Raw genomic sequence first — 17,997 nt, 5'->3', positions numbered from 1 at the left:
TCTTTTTTCTTTATTCTGTTCTGCAGCAGTGAATTCCACCATTCTGTCTTCCAGGTCACTTATCCGTTCTTCTGCCTCAGTTATTCTGCTATTGATCCCTTCTAGAGTATTTTTAATTTCATTTATTGTGTTTTTCATCATTGCTTGGTTCCTCTTTAGTTCTTCTATATCCTTGTTAAATGTTTCTTGCATTTTGTCTATTCTATTTCCAAGATTTTGGATCATCTTTACTATCATTATTCTGAATTCTTTTTCAGGTAGACTGCCTATTTCCTCTTCATTTGTTAGGTCTGGTGTGTTTTGACCCTGCTCCTTCACCTGCTGTGTGGTTTTTTGTCTTCTCATTTTGCTTATCTTACTGTGTTTGGGGTCTCCTTTTCACAGGCTGCAGGTTCGTAGTTCCCGTTGTTTTTGGTATCTGTCCCCAGTGGCTAAGGTTGGTTCAGTGGGTTGTGTAGGCATCCTGGTGGAGGGGACTAGTGCCTGTGTTCTGGTGGATGAGGCTGGATCTTGTCTTTCTGGTGGGCACGTCCACGTCTGGTGGTGTGCTTTGGGGTGTCTGTGGCCTTATTATGTTTTTAGGCAGCCTCTCTGCTAATGGTTGGGGTTATGCTCCTGTCTTGCTAGTTGTTTGGCATAGGGTGTCCAGCTCTGTAGCTTGCTGGTCGTTGAGTGAAGCTGGGTCTTGATGTTGAGATGGAGATCTCTGAGAGATTTTCGCCATTTGGTGTTACGTGGAGCTGGGAGGTCTCTTGTGGACCAGTGTCCTGAAGTTGGCTCTCCCACCTCAGAGGCACAGCCCTGATGCCTGGCTGGAGCACCAAGAGCCTTTCATCCACACGGCTCAGAATAAAATGGAGAAAAATTAGAAAGAAAGAAAGAAAGAGGATAAAATAAAATAAAATAAAGCTATTATAATAAAAAATAAGAAAAAAAAATTTTCAGAATAAATCTGTTCAGAAAAAAATTTTTTTTAATTTTTAAAAATAGATTTATTAATTTTTTATAGTTAAAAATAAAAAATTAAGAAAAAATTTATTAAGAAAAAAATTTTTTAATTTTTTAAAATAAAAAATATGAAAAAACTTATTAAAATTTTTTTAATTTCTAAAAATAGAAAATAAGGAAATAATTATTAAGAAAACATTTATTAGGAAAAAAAATTTTTTTAAGTAAAAAAAAAAAAACAAAAAAAAAAAACACGGATGGACCTAACCCTAGGACTAATGGTGAAAGCAAAGCTATACAGACAAAGTCTCACCCAGAAGCATACACATATACACTCACAAAAAAAGGAAAAGGGGAAAAATTAATATATCCTGCTCCCAAAGTCCACCTCTTGAATTTGGGATGATTCGTTGTCTATTCAGTTATTCAACAGTTGCAGGCACATCAAGTTGTTTGTGGAGCTTTAATCCGTTGCTTCTGAGGCTGCTGGGAGAGATTTCCCTTTCTCTTCTTTGTTCGTACAGCTCCTGGCGTTCAGCTTTGGATTTGGACCCGCCTCTGCATGTAGGTCGCCTGAGGGCGTCTGTTCCCCACCCAGACAGACCGGGGCTAAAGGAGCAGCTGCCTCAGGGGCTCTGGTTCACTCAGGCCGGGGGGGGGGGGGGGGGCGGGGGGGGGCGGGGGGGGTGGGTACAGAGGAGGTGGGGTGAGCCTGTGGGCGGCAGAGGCCAGCATGACGTTGCAGCAGCCTGAGGCGCACAGTGCGTTCTCCCGGGGAAGTTGTCCCTGGATCACGGGACCCTGGCAGTGGCGAGCTGCTCAGGCTCCCGGGAGGGGCAGTGTGGAGAGTGACCTGTGCTCACACACAGGCTTCTTGGTGGCGGCAGCAGCAGGCTTAGCGTCTCCTGCCCGTCTCTGGGGTCCGCGCTGATAACCGCGGCTCACGCCCGTCTCTGGGGTCCGCACTGTTAGCCGCAGCTCGCGCCCGCCTCTGGGGTCCGCGCTGATATCCGCGGCTCGCGCCCGTCTCTGGAGTTCGTTTAGGCGGTGCTCTGAATCCCTTCTCCTTGCACGCCGCGAAACAAAGAGGCAAGAAATAGTCTCTTGCCTCTTCGGCAGCTGCAGACATTTTCCCGGACTCCCTCCCGGCTAGCACCGAAGCCCGAGCCTCAGCTCCCAGCCCCCGCCCGCCCCGGCGGGTGAGCAGACAAGCCCCTCGGGCTGGTGAGTGCTGCTCGGCGCCGAGCCTCTGCACGGGAGTCTCTCCGCTTTGCCCTCTGCACCCCTGTGGCTGCGCTCTCCTCCGTGGCTCCGAAGCTCCCCCCCTCCGCCACCCGCAGTCTCTGCCCGCGAAGGGGCTCCTAGTGTGTGGAAACCTTTCCTCCTTCACTGCTCCCTCCCACTGGTACAGGTCCCGTCCCTATTCTTTTGTCTCTGTTATTTCTTTTTTCTTTTGCCCTACCCAAGTACGTGGGGAGTTTCTTGCCTTTTGGGAGGTCTGACGTCTTCTGCCAGCGTTCAGTGGGTGTTCTGTAGGAGCAGTTCCACGTGTAGATGTATTTCTACTGTATCTGTGGGAAGGAAGGTGATCTCCGCGTCTTACTCTTCCGCCATCTTGCCCCCTAAAATGTCTACATTACTTTTTAACACTGTAGGTTAAAAGTGGCTTCAGTGAAGAGGGAAAGGGAAGAAGATGTAGTTTTGTACTGTAGGAAATTTCTAGAAAGGGAAAGCCTTTGGTGTGTGTGTTTCACCTCAGAAGGGCTTTTGGACAGTGTGAGGATATAAAAAGTGGAAAATAGGAACTGCAGGGCTTGATAAAAGGTGTATATAAGAAAAGGCAGGAATTCCACAAGGTTAAATTGTAATTGGTTTGTAGTACAGCGAGTATACTCTGTGCCTTTAAAAATTGTCTCTCTTTTTATTTTTATAGCAAAAGTTAGTGATACTGGCTTTAGCTGCTTCCTACTAGTTCTGTTATCTGGGTCTATTTGCTATATGCAATAAACGCAATTATTTCGTTTGATTCTAGAATAGGATGTTCTAATTAACTGAGAAATGCCAGATTATATACTGATTATAGATTTTCAAGGAACAGGAGTGTACTCAAATATACTGAAACTATGTTGAAAAGTACGAGTGTTTGATTTTTATTATCATAAATCATATTAACATAAAAGAACAAATACTAAAACAAAAATGAGTACTCTTTTCAGAAACATCAATTAGTTTCAATTTTCTCTTTTATCATTCCGGTTCATGTCAATGTACTCTTACAGATTTAAGAAATACAGTGAAGGTAGAAATTGTGTTCTTTTCTTTTTTTTAACTTGTGATTTCTGTGCACATTTACTGCATATTAGATCATTGGGTTGATGTATTGCCTTATTTTAATGTCCTCTCATTAAACATTGAAATTGTTTCTCATTTTTTACTATCTTAGCTAATGAAGATCTTTATTCCTATAATGCATGTCTTTTCTTTTAAATATTTTACTGGGAGAAAATACTAAAATTAGATTACTGGGTCAATGGGAATAAGCATTTGTATGTCACTTGATATATATTGCCAAATTGTCCTAATAGATGCTGTTCCCAGCAGTAGTATATGAATGTGCTAGTTAGGCTACAGTCTTTCCAGCTTTGGATTTTATTTTTTTTAACTTAATTGGTGTCAAATTGTAATACTCTTATTTTTTCATGTTTTGAAAGTTGATTTTTTTCCTTTTCTGTAAAAACTTTTTATTCTTTCTCTTGTTTGAATTGCTTGTTACTATTCTTTTGTCCATTTAACCCACTATATTGGATTTGATATAACTATCTTTGTAATTTAATAATGCCGTAATGCTTGGAAGCCTCTTCCGTGCACTTGAAGCAATGTTTAATAGAAACTTGGGGTTAATATGCATCCAGATAAACCTATCATTGGTTTATTTCTTTCTTTGATATATGATATTTCAAGTGATGAAATACATGGTTTGATAATACTCAATTGTTAAAGATTAAAAAAGAAAACATACGTCATTTGGTTTAGCAAAATTCTTATATTTAAAATTTTATTCTGATTTTAAAGTAGGATATTTTTAAAGTATTATGAATAAACTGATCCTTTAAAGAAGTTCATAACTAGAATAACAGCACTGGTTTTTTTTTGATGCTTAATATTTTCCGTATGCAGCTTTAGTTAAATGCCAGTAGATGGCACTAATTACATAAACAATTCAACAAGTTAATGATGAGGAAAAGAAGTAACATGCGATATTGTTTTCTGTTCAAATTTTGATATATGTCACATACTCAACAATTATTTGAGAGCTTATTTTTATAGTTTGTTCTCTCCCATGATAAAAACTATTAAGCCAAGTTTGTTTCCAATTAATTGCTACTAAATTGAGATACCTGATACTGATTATTGCTCAAGATGCTGCATTTGAAAAGTTCTGTCATGAAAAGTGGGTTAGCTTATACTATCATGTTTGACTGAACTACACACGGTAGTTTAAAAGCAATCATGTAGACGTGCTCTGACCCAAGGATTAAGAATCTGTTTATGAAGCATTTTAAGAAAGTGCAACTAGAGATTTCAGAGAAAACTGACATTCATTCTCTTTCCCATGTGTATCTATAGCAGTTGGCCAAAGACCTCCGCCAGTGGCAGATAAATGTAGATGTGGGAAATGACTTGGCACTGAAACTTCTTCGGGATTATTCTGCAGATGATACCAGAAAAGTACACATGATAACAGAGAACATCAATGCCTCTTGGGCAAGCATTCATAAAAGGTATGACCTACGTTATTTCTAAAACTATTTGCTGATTCTAATGATAGGGTAGTGACACTGGGTGGACAGTGCAGATTTGTTTTCCCATCCTGCTAAACCAGGGCTTTGGGAGGATCCAAGATGACAAATGCCAACCAAACTCACAGTCTTGCCTAAGTCCACTTATTTTAAAGATGAGGGACCCGAAGACTGGTGAAATGAAATGACTTGCCCACAGTCAGAAAGGTAGTGACATAACTAAGCAATTAGACAAAAAGGAAAGATTGATTTGTAGCTGAAAGAGCCATTTATCAGTCTGCTTTGAGAACTCTATCCAAAGAAATATTGTTCTATTCCATCATGCCACAAACTGCCCCATCTTTAGTCTGACAGGGAAGTCACTTTGGGCTTCATGATGGAGTTATAGCTGTCTCTGGTGCCGTCATTGTATCTCCCTCCACACACCCAATGGGAAAATTTGTGTAGTGTAACATGACTCATAACTTCACTTCCCATTATATATCTGTGGAAATCAACAGCTCTTAGAGACACCATCTCCTCAAACTAAGTCCTGACTCCTTATTAGTCACTCTTAACCCCTTGTGCTGTTCTTTCATTAGCATTTATCCTAATTATAAACAAAATTATAAACAAATACATGAATTATGTAACTAATTGTTTAATGTTTGTCCTTCACATTAGTCTAACCTCCCTGAGGACGGAGGCTATCTTTCTTATCTGACACATCCTGAACCAGGTGATATAGTAGGGAGCTGGTAAATATTTGTGTTTTTTTAATTGAAATGTAGCTGACCTACAATGTTATGTTAGTTTCAGGTATACTACATAGTTATTTGACATTTGCACTTATTATGAAATGATCACTATAATAAGTCTAGTAACCATCTGTCCCCATACAAAGTTATTACAATGTTATTGACCATATTCCTCATGCTGTATATTACATCCCCATTGCTTATTTATTTTATAACTGGAGATTTGTACCTCTTAATCCCCTTCACCTATTTCGCCCTTTTACCCCCTCCTTCCATCGGGCAACCACCCATTTGTTCTCTGTCTATATGAGTCTGTTTTCATTTTGTTTTGTTTGTTTTGTTTGTTTTGTTTTTTTAGATTCCACATATAAGTGACATCATACAGTATTTATCTTTCTCTGTCTGGCTTATTCACTTAGCATAATACCCTCTAGATCCCTCCATGTTGTCACAAATGGCAAGATTCCAATTTTTTATACCTGAGTAATATTCCATCACATCTTCTTTATCCATTCATCTATCGATGGACACTTAGGTTGCTTCCATATCTTGGCTATTGTAGATAATGCTGCAGGGTAAATATTTGTTGAATGATGACTGTACATAATTTAGAGTTACCTTGTTCATGCTGTGGTAAGTCAAGGATTATTGGGTACTCATTTTTAGCTCTGTCAGAAAACAGGGGCAAAAATAGCACCTGTATGGTGATAAGGAAGATCACAGTGAAAGGTAAATGAGTTCCAGAAGATAACATGACTTACTGAAGTCAGGTAGGTGGCCTTTATTAAGAAAAAAAGGCCACCATTAAAGAAAACAAAAACAGATTTTGAACTAAGCAGAAACTCTTAGGAGTAAGGAACTGTTAATACACGGAAATTGAGAGATTAAGGTAATCTTGAAACTGAGTTAAAGATTGAAGAGTATAAACTCCTGTGAAACTGGATTTGAGCTGGTCATCCTGGGGGAATAGAGCAGCTCGAGCCCTGAATTCCAGACAGTGGGTGTTCAAATGGCCATGGAAAAGAAGACTCAACCTGAATTTGGGGAGTTATATTTGGGGCCCTATCAATAGAACCCTGGTGGTGAGAGGATGAGGTTGAATAGGGAACTGATAAAAAAAAAAAATTCTCAAAGTTACTGCCTCCTCTTATTGGCAAGGTTTGTACTTTCTGCTCCAAATACAGATCTGCTGTTTGTTCAGTTAAATGAGGGCAGATTAGGCTCAGGAAGACTTATTCATATGTAATCGATTGGTATCAGAGAGTCAGTAGTTAACATCTCAGTGGGAAATACCTGCTTCTCAAAGAGAGGCCTCTATGGGTAGGCAAATTAAGATCAGAGATTAATTTGGTGAGTTTAGGGAATGTAAGCCAAGAAGGAGCCAAAAAGAAGGCTTACTCATTTTACAAAACTAGGGCTTCAAGAGAGGTCTATCCCATCTATGCCACTCTTTCATGCTCCTTGAGTCTCCAAACAGCCCTCTCATTTCTTCTGATCACTTTCGTTAGGTCTTTGGATTCCTCAGAGAAGGGGCTTCCAGTCTATATTTTTTGACTTGGTCCCTAAAAAGCTACCACCTAAGGAAGGTATATAGTTATTTCTCCAATGGGTAAAGTAAAATAGAAAGTTAAAAGCCAAATTACATTTTTTGCTAGCCCATAGAGAATCTGTGATTTGTCAAGCTAATTTGATTCATGCCTCTAAAGTTCTTCCCTGTTTCTTTCTCACATATACTCTATGAAAATTCATCCACTTGTGTAGTTTCAGTCTGCTGATGACTCTCCATTTATACCATTTGCAGCTGAGCGTGATCGTTGAATTTCAGACCTGCATATCCTATTGATTTCTTTTCATTTTAATGTCCCTCGGCAACTTTAAATTTAATAGGCCCAAAGCTGAACTCATCTTTGTCCTCTTACAACCTCTTTCTCCAAATGCAACCTACTTCTCTTCCTATGATCCCTCTCCAGTGAACATTACCACAACCCATTCAGTTGTCCAAATTGGAAACTCATGCTTGACTCTTCCTTCTATTGAATACAATCCCAGTAGCCAAGCTATCACAAAGCTATTTACTACCTAAATAGCTTTCAAATCCAGTTTTCTCTTCCTCCCTACTCTTCAACTATCATGTCTTGCTTAAATGACTACATCTTTCACCCAACTGGCTTCCCTGCTTCTAGTCTTCCTGCTTCTTACCCATTCTCTACATAACGCAGGATGATTTTTCTAAATACAGTATATTCATATAGCTCCCCCTCCCCGCCCCCCCAGTTTTAAAGGCTTTGGTGGCTTATCCGTTATTATTTGAAGACAGTCCACACTCCTTTCAATGGCTTCAAGATCTTGCACGTTATGGCCTTTCCTTAAAACTCCAGCCTAAGTTTCTGCTCTCCCTCAATCTCCCCTCCCCATAATTAAGTAACATTGAGCTATTTTCATTTCCTCATAGCTATGTTCTGTCTTCTCTATTATGTGCTGACGTGATAGATGTATTATTCCTTCCTTTTTGCATGGTTAAGTTCTATTCATTATCCAGGTCTCAGTGTAAATGCCATTTCCTCCCGGAAGCCTTCTCTGACTACCAACCCCAAAGCCTACACTCTGTGATAGTGCTTATCTCACTACACTGTACGTAAGTGTCTGTTGGTCTTCGTCTCTTATGAGGATGTTTGCTCTGTATACACCTTGGCTGCTTGTCCACCATATGACCTAGCACTTAGCTTGGCACATAGTATCTACCCCCAAAACATGTTTAATTAAATAGGTAAATGAACCAACAAAAAATTACTAACTACAAGTGTTCTGGAGTGCCAGTAACTCAACACAGAAGAAAAATGTATCCATTAGGATTGCTTTCAGTTTCAAGTAACAGAAAACCCAAGTTCAACAGCTTACCTAATGGAGGTCTGTTTCTGTCACTTTATGAGAAGTTCAGAGTCGGGCAGGTGGCGACATGGGCGCCGTAGCTCAGCAATGTCAGCCCTGAAGTCTCCTTGTTCTTCTTGGCATTTCCCTCAGAACATAAGCATTCCAGCAGGAAGAAGCAGCGGCAGAAGGGGCAGAGATGGTGTCAGGAAAACAGTGGCTTTCTCAGGGACTTTCGGGTCAGAACTATGCCACAAAACCACCTCTAGTATCTAGGAATTTGGGTTGAGCCAGCCAGTAGAGAATGTCTGCCCCAAAGGGTATGGAAAGAGGAAACTGATAAACCGTCATGCTGTAGCTGGACAGCAAGAAGTTCCCTGGAGAGACAGCCGGTCAAATCTGAGTAAATACGGTATAGCCATGTAGGTTGTATATCCATGCACGGTATACTCTCACGTAGGGTGGTCATAAAAGTGGGCCATTTGGGCTTGGTGGTTGTTCTGGTCAGTGTGAAAGGGCATGAGGAGAGCTGGGTGCTCTGTTGGCTAATGATACCTTTACATGGGAAGTTCACACTCGGTGTATGCTATGTGTGTCACCCGCACAGATTAAACCATATTTTACTTGGCTACATCTTCTCTTATTTTATATTCTTATAGATCTTATGCTAGGTAGATAAAGAACAAGAAAAGTCTTTATGTGATCTTCTGCATTTTGATGTTTTTATCCAGTATCTCGTGCAGCTAAAGCCAGAAGTGAAGTAACGTCATACTCCTCCTCTAGATTTGTGCTGTTCAGTAGGGTAGCCACTAGCCATAGGTGGCCATTTAAATTCAAAGTATTACAATTAAATAAAATTGAAAATTCATTTCTTCCGGCTCATCAGCCACCTTTCAGGTGCTCAAGAGCCACAGGTAACTGGTGGCTTCCCCACTGGACAGCCCAAAATCGAACATTTCCGTCATCACAGAAAATTTTATTGATCGTCCTGCTCTAGATCATCTTTGTTTATGTTCCCCTAAGCAGTTTAGCATACATTTATAACAATTGCATACTATATTACTTCAGAAAGAGATTTTGCCAAATTTTGTAAATAAAAAGTATTTCCTTTACAAAGTGGTTCACATTATTCTCTTTCCTTGTTTCTACCTTATTTTTTCTATTTATCCATCTTCTAGAGTTGCCATTTAAAGTCTCAAAAACTACAACTATCACAGAATATAAACACTTTTGCTGTTAATCCTAATAAACATGATTTTAAAGGAGAAATTATTAATATTGATATTTGGGTTTGGGGAATAAAAGTATCTCATGTCTTTGAAGTATATCTATAACCAAGACTTCTTAGGTAGGGGAGACTGTTGAAAGCATTCTGATTACATCATTTCTCATGGTTCAGGTTTTACCACTGAGCACTGATATATTGCCTGCACTGAAACTTTCAATCATATAGATAAATATATGCAAAAATTTTGTGCATTTGGAAGCCTATGTAAAGCAATAAAATCTTTACTTCAGTTTTAAAATTTTGAATGTTAAACAAGACATAAAAAGTGTAACTTGGAAGAACTTTACTTTGATATCATATACTGGCAGGCTGTAGTTTCAAGACATAATCAAAAACGAAAGTGAGCTAATTTTGTTTTGTATTTTAGTGTTCAATTTAAGTTTATTAATAGGTCAGAGGAATCTTCAAATTCTATACTGGCTTTTATTGGACCTTTAATTACCATTTTATATAGATAAATATAAATAGATTCGTGCACCTAAAAGGACTTGCTCTACCGTTCATGAATAAAAGCAAAAGCTGCTTCTCAAGTAAACTCTGTAGTTCAGCAATTCATATCAGAACATAGATCATCATTGTGACCTATGTAAGAAAATATTTTGTTTTCCTGATCGTATGCCTTATAGAGTCCATGTTAACATATAAAGCCAGAAATGTGGGCTTCTGCAAGTTCATTTCTTTCCCTTCAATCTCTGTGAATAGATATGAATTGGTGAATAAGATAATATTAGATGTGATATTACATATTACTGTGAGAAGCCTCTAAGGATTAGATTTCAAGGACTGCCATCTGGCTGATGACTTTATGATGACACCGTCATGAGATTTCATTTCCTTATTTCTATTCCAGGGCTACTCTTTAAACAAGAAATGTGCATTAACTCTGAATTGTCTGTCTGTAGCTATAGGAGGGCTTCTCCAACTACTAATCAGCAAGGAGCAAACTCATCAAGTAGAGGGGCTGATCCTAGTATCAGAGGGTTCATCATGGATAGAAGTTCCTCACAAAAGCTCCCAGATATCTGAACAGTCTCTCTAAGTTCTAAGAAAGATTTAGCATGTATGTGTGTACATGTATGTATGTGTATATGCATATGCATGGACATGCATGCAAATACACTATCCTTAAAATAATATCTCAGTATTCTCCTGTCTGCTCTAATAGTATGTTTCAAATTTTAATAATTACAATTAATAGTTGAGAAACTGAACAATTATCACTTGTGTTCTCCATCTTTGGCAACCATGAAGCCCTTGTAAATCACTCCTTGCTTCTCTATTCCTAGGTCCTTTCTCTTTTTCACTTTAAAAAAAGAAGAAAAAGGGAGAAAAATTATTGAGCCCTATTTTGTGTGCAGCAAAGAGCTACTCTAGCTGAACACTGGATCTCTTTCACATTATCCAACGTATTTTTTTAGTAACTGTTCTGCTTCCTTTCTCTGGGATTTTCAATTTCTTCTTTCTCCTTCCTCCTCCCCTTCCGCCAACCATCATGCTCAAGTTCCCTCATCCTAAAAGAACATTTTTAGGATACCGACTTTTCTATCCAGCTATCCTTGTTTCCCCTTACCATCAAAATTTTTTTAAAGTAGTAATTGACATTATTGTTTCCTCTCCAGCTTCTGGCTATGCTGGGACCCACTTCAGTCTGGCTTCCCCAGTACCTCCACTTTCCTGAAAAAAGGACTCATTAAGATTGTCAATAACTTTTATAATAACTAATTGCCCTATTTTATTTATCCATCTACTTGACTTCTTTTTGACCTTGGTCCTGTTTATCAACTCTACTGGTTGAAACTTTCCCTTCTTTTATTTCCAAAACGATATTACTTTGCAATTCTCCAGTTTCTCTAGTAATATAATAAGTGTGAAGTGCTTGGCACAATGCCTGGCACATAGTAAGAGCTCAGTAAATGTCATCTGTCATAAACATTTTAAGAATTCATTCACTTGGTGAATATTTTGGTGCTGGGTATGTGCTAGTTAGGCTGAGTTCTTGGTACTAGGTATACAGCAGAGAAAATCCCTACCCTCATGAAGCCTACCTACATTCTGGGAAGGAGAAGGTGAGAAACAGACATTAACAAATAAAATAGTTAACTGTATGGTATATAAGATTGTGCTAAGTGAAATGTGGAAACATAAAGAAGGAAAGCAGTTGAGAATGTGTAAGTGTGTGAGTGAGCAAGTGGTGGAAGAGAAGTGCTATTACTTAAATATGGTGCTTAAGAACGATCTCACTGGGGACTTCCCTGGTGGCCCAGTGGCTAAGACTCCACACTACCAATGCAGGGGGCCCGGATTCCATCCCTGGTCAGGGAACTAGATCCCACATGCCGCAACTAAAGATCCTGCGTGCCGCAACTAAGACCCGGTGCAGCCAAATAAACAAATAAATACTTTAAAAAAAAAAAAGAAAGAAAGATCTCACTGAAAGGGTGAGTTTTAACCAAAACTTAAAGGACCTAAGGATGTGAGCCCTGTGGATAATTGGAAGAAAAACAGTCCAGGAGGGTTCTAATAACTGGAAATGCCCTGAGGCTGCAGTATGCCTGGCACGTTGGAGGAACCTTAAGGAGACCAGTATGATAGGAATGGGTCAAGCAAGCAAGAGTGTAGTAGACAAGGAGTTCAGAGAGGTAAGAGGAATCTGATTACATTGGACCTTATAGGCCCCTCTAAGGACTTTTGCTTTTACTCTGAATGAGATGGGAGTCATTGGAGGGTTTTGAGCAGAGGAGTGGCATCTTTTAGCTTATCTGGCCCCTCTGCAATAATAGACTGAAGGAAATCAGTGAAACCATTAGGAGACTGTTGTCATAAGGCAGTCGAGAGGCAACTGTGATTTGGACCAGAATACGAGAGGTGAATGTGGTAAGAAATGTTTGACTTCTACTGGACTTCCCTAATGGTGCAGTGGTTAAGAATCCGCCAGCCAATGCAGGAGACATGGGTTCGGGCCCTGGTCTGGGAAGATCCCACATGCCATGGAGCAGCTAAGTTCGTGCGCCACAACTACTGAGCCTGCGCTCTAGAGCCCACGAGCCACAACTCCTGAGCCCGTGAGCCACAACTGCTGAAGCCCGTGCACCTAGAGCCCATGCTGGGCAACAAGAGAAGCCACCACAGTGAGAAGCCCACACACTGCAACGAAGAGTAGCCCCCGCTCGCCGCAACTAGAGAAAGCCCGCGTGCAACGAAGACCCAACGCAGCCAAAAATAAAAGAAAGAGAGGGAGGGTGGGAGGAAATGTTTGACTTCTACTATATTTTGAAGACAGAGCCCAAAAGGTTTTGTAATGGATTAGATTTAGGTATGGAAGAGAGGCATCAAGGAAGACTACAGAGTTTTTAGCCTGAGCAACTGGAAGATGGGGGTACCCATTTACTGAGATGGAGAAGGCTCCAAAAGCAACATGTTTTAGGGAGAAGATGTGGACACGCCACTTTTGAAATGTCTATTATGCATCCAGGTGGAGATGTGGAGTAGATCGTGGCTATAAAATCTTAAGTTCTGGGCAATGGTTGGGACTCAAGATACAAATTTGAGAGTTGTAACAATAATCAGTATAGGCTCTGTTTGCTGTATACAACCTTTAAATCTGGGTGTTCCATTCTTAATTCTCTCTTATTTCTCTATACACATTTCAAGTACTTTTGTCTGTCAACTTCAACTACCATTAAGACTCCTCAGTTTTCATTTCCATCTCACATCTTTCTCCTCATCTCTAGAACTATACTTCCAGCCACCTACCATACATCTCCATCTGCATTATCTACAGGCTCCAAAATGTCCAAAGTAGAAGGCATTATCTGCCCCTAAAACAATGCTGTATTTCCTATGTTTTCAGGGAAAATTAATTGCTTAACTTAATTGTCTCTAAAGCTGGAAACTTAAGAATTACCTTCTACCTTTTCCTCCCTCTCTCTTCTCTACTAATACATGTATTAAACTGACTTCTAAATTCTGTGACTTCTACTTCAAAAATTTCCCTAGAAGCTGTTGCCTTTTCTTCATCTCTATTCTTCATCTTCACCTCATCCTAAATCGTCTCCATATTTTGCCTGGTAGATTGTGACCACCTTTTTCTGTGCTCCTAACCATTGAGTCTCTACACTCACTTGGCATTCACACTGACCCAGAGTTATTTCCCTTAAAAGTAATCTTCTGGTTTTCCTTTGCTCCCAGCACTCTTTTGTTTTCCTCTTGAGACCTGATAGATGATATGTTCATATGTAATATATTCCCAAAAGCATACCCCAATTTTTCTGACAACAAAAACAAACAAACTTGATTTATTTTCAGGAAAGAAAAGCAAATAATATCACAATTTGTGCTTGGTTGTCAGTTTGTTTATTCAGCAGAGGGACAGGCATGTGAACTTCATAAAAGGGTCTTATGCTCTAGCCACAAACGCTGTCCTTTCTCAAAACATTTTTGAAATTCCTTTTCTGGAACTACCTAGGGACTGTTTCATGACCTTCAGAAGATTGTTGTATTATTTTGTAGCCACACCTTGTGTTTGCTGAATAATTGTACTCAATAATTGTTTGTGTATTGAATGAAGCAGTTCATCAGATGTTGGGCACTAAATGGCTTTGGATTATTTCCAGAAACTTAAAAGATGAAGATTTGCTGCTGCCCTTGAAGCTATGTAAAGAATGTGATATGATGCTAACAGGACGTTTGTTTAAAATATTGATACAACCTCTTATTGAGTCAGAGACTGCTTATGATATATTTGTAGCATGTTATAGTCATAAATATTAATGCTACAAATGACCCTAAAGCCACCAGCTCAAAATTCTCAATTTACAGTAGCCCTATTTTTAATCCCTCTCATGCAAAATATACCTTTAGTCCATCTTAAGGACTAAAGGGGATTTGGTACATTGAAAAATTCAATCGGTTAGCAGCTCTTTTAGGTACACTTCTTTTGGTAGTAGGAGGACGTTTCTCTAGGCTCTTCAAGACAGTTGTATATATAGTTATAAGGCACTCTCGTTTTTATACTGCTGAGACCCAATCTTCCCAACTGATTATGAAGCATAAGAATTCTCGCCATCTTACAATAGGATAACGTAATACCTGTAATGCGAAATCCTGGGGCTCTGGGCCAGGGAGTGTCACGATCCATACAGATCTAAAAGTTTCATGGTGGCAACTGCCTGCTTCACTTTATGTCATTTCCTTCAAAGCAGTTAGAATGTTTCTAGCTTGCAGGGATTGCATACAAAGGGAAACATTTGGAATCATAGCATTGGTGATTTACTGGTGTGGAAAATTACCTGGTGGCAACCAGGTAAATTAAATGGCAACCAAGTAGCCATTTTCATTTTAACCCAGTCCTGCAGTCCTAAACCGGGCCCTACTAGCACACCAAAATATATGCTTACAAATGCCTCTACATACCATTTACCAATGAAAAGACTCTAAAATTAAAAAAAAAATTATAATTGTTTCCTAAACAAAAGTTATAGGATACCAACAGACCTTTCTTATTTTTCATTCATTAATTTAATATTATGGTATCTAAAATTAAAACAAATGGGAGAAAGTTTCCCTTGCTTCATTTAATTGAACCATTGATGTTATCAACAGCATCCATTATATTACTTTCAATTATATATGCATTTTTCATTGTCTTCCCATCACTATCATTCTCAAAATCTTTAAAATATTCAATAAAATATATAAATTAGCTGGAGTTTATTTTTAGAAAGTTGAGTTATTTTGAAAAATGGATATAATCATCATTTGATTTGTAATTTTATCTCTCCAATTCTAACAGTCATCTGATGTGGAGATCTTTTGGCTTCATTCAGTTTATAATAGGGATTTATTTTCTTTCTGTAAACCATTAATTGAAATGCATTTCTGGTCTTAAAAAATATACAAAACAGGTATTAGTGAATTTTGTGGAATGTATTCTTTTCAGTTTCCTCTCCCAAAGGGGGGTCATTGAAGCAGTTCTAGGTGCTGTTTAACAGCACCTCTTTCTTAGACCTCTTTTACCACTTGGGAAGTGTGATACTATTCCTAGCTAATTGAGGCAAAGAGCCTGGCTCAGGTTCTTTGTCTTACATGGAGCATTTTCAGATTCTTGAGGCCAGTAGATTCTGAACTCCTGGCAGCCACTACCTACTTCCCAGAGTCCAACAGCTTCATGTCTTCAACCCTGCATACTACTTTGTGTTTCTGTGTCATTTCTGACCCACAGAGCTATTTGTCTTATTTCTGAGCCCAGATTGTGCCTTTCTGGTTTTGTGTTTTTATATTTTACCTACCATTGTTCTGTATTTGGAAGTTTCTTCTGTATTTTGAAACAATTTCCCCCTAATGTAAAGTGATATTTACTTACTGTAGAAAATTTTAAAAATTGAGAAATAATCAACCTTAACATTTTTTAGCACTTTCTTTCCTATTTTTGTAAATGTATTTTGCCTGTATCTATTTTTAAAGATTTTCTTTTCTGATGTGGACCATTTTTTAAAGTCTTTATTGAATTTTCTACACTATTGCTTCTGTTTTATGTTTTGGGTTCTTTTTTTTGGCTGCGAGTCATGCGGGATCTTAGCTCCCTGACCAGGGATCAAACCTGCACCCCCTGCATTGGCAGGCAAAGTCTTAGCCACTGGACCACCAGGGAAGTCCCTGTTAATATTTATTTAACTTACTCCCAATTTAGTAACAATCAAAAGCATTTCCAGATTGGATTTTTTTTTTCCTTTTAAAAATCCTTACTACATTTTTATTAGGAAGGTAATGCTCAGGTATTATCTTTTCAAGAGAAAAAATGGATGGGAAATACTTCCTTGAGGTACCTGGTGACTTATTCAATAGAAAGAAAAGCAGTATCCACGTGCCTCCAGCCAATGTTTTATGCACTGGCCATTCTGCCTAGCATCAGTATTCATCCAAAGAGATGGAAACTATTTAAATTTGTGGGAAATCAATTCCACATTCAAATCAGTGGTTGTGGGTTTTAAGTATCTTCTAATATTCAGCTTCTCAGTTAGCTTCATCAAATCCCTAATATAATACTCATTACATCATTCTGTGGCCAGTCAGTGTCTTCATGCCATAGAGCATTTAAAGCAAGTCAAACAGACCTAATCCAAGCCCTTTTGGAGATTTTAACCTGCATTTCCTAGATTCATGGCTACTCATACAATTCCTGAGGAGTTGTGTTTTTCTTTTACATTGCAAGTATTTTAAATCTACATAGTGAAATTGAATTAGCTATTAAACATCAACTTTATCACAACCTCTTTTTAGGAATATTTAAATGAAACAAACCCTCCACAAAAATGACCAAACACAAATTGCATCCTGAGACAAATTAAGTGAATAATAATCATGAATTCATAATGATTGTTTATGATTTTTATGTTTTTTTGATAGTGAAATATGATTTATTGATGTTTAATATGTAAGTCATACCTAAGTTGCCTATTAAAAACAGGCAGGCTAAAATGGCATTATTCTTTTTAGCTGTGAGTATAGCTGTTGACCTCTACTTAGACAGAGCTGGTGTTTCAAACCAAAATCTGTGTCCCTGAGGCCTATACTCCCTTCATTGCTTTTTAATGGATACATATTAACTTGGAAGGAGGTTCTGGCAGCTTTTCACAGTAATCTAATCTCAGCTCTGTCCTCTTCAATATTTCCATCAGTGACTTGGATGAAGACGTAGATAGCATTCTTATCAAATTTGCCAGTGACACAAAGCAGAGAGAAATAGCAAATACTGTAGACAAGAGTATCAGGATCCAAAAAGATTTCAACAACTTGGGGTGGTAGGCTGAATATTGAAAGATGAAATGTAAATATAAGGCAATACACTTGGTTCAAAAGAAAAGTAAAATAAAAGACACAATCCAACCGACTTAGCCTGGGCTCCCTGGAAACAGGGAGAAGAAGATTCCCTGAGATGGAGAGTTGTGTGCAGAGGGTTTGTTGAAGAGTGTTTCCATGAGATACATGTGTGAGGATGTGACAGAGGTAAGATTGGGCAGAGAGAGAAGCTACCCTGCAGTGAACCTCAGGCCTGGGCAGATTCTAAGGGGAGATCTGGAATTTGTAGGTCCCTTCAGAGACGTCCTGAATTGAGGCAAGGGGGCTGGGCCTTTGTATTCCAGTATCAGCTGGTTATTGGTTCTGGGTCACCCTGTGGGAGAGGGCAACCTTGGATAAAACAGTTACCTACAGCTGAGGCCAATTTCCAGTGAGAGAGGCAGCTGTGAGCTGTTAGCAGCCAATATTCCCACCAGCTAGGGCATGGGTCTTGGCAGAGCGTCAAAGTATATACTACCCAAGTGTTACCCAAAGTGTGGTCCTTGCACTAGCAGCATTT

The 17,997-nt window shown here is 39.0% G+C and overlaps 1 protein-coding gene across 6 annotated transcripts in view; it reads left to right on the top strand.

Moving 5' to 3' along the window:
- Positions 1-17,997, top strand: part of DMD (dystrophin) — a 2,476,968-nt gene that overhangs the window by 1,920,055 nt on the left and 538,916 nt on the right. For all 6 annotated transcript variants that reach the window (XM_059910880.1, XM_059910875.1, XM_059910877.1 and 3 more), the window contains one exon: positions 4,576-4,730. In XM_059910880.1, coding sequence (XP_059766863.1) covers positions 4,576-4,730 — 155 coding nt within the window. The remainder of the gene's footprint in view (positions 1-4,575; positions 4,731-17,997) is intronic.

This window comes from Balaenoptera ricei, chromosome X (assembly GCF_028023285.1).
Source record: "Balaenoptera ricei isolate mBalRic1 chromosome X, mBalRic1.hap2, whole genome shotgun sequence".
Classification (NCBI taxonomy): Eukaryota; Metazoa; Chordata; class Mammalia; order Artiodactyla; family Balaenopteridae; genus Balaenoptera; species Balaenoptera ricei.
This window is presented reverse-complemented; position numbering and strand designations above follow the sequence as displayed.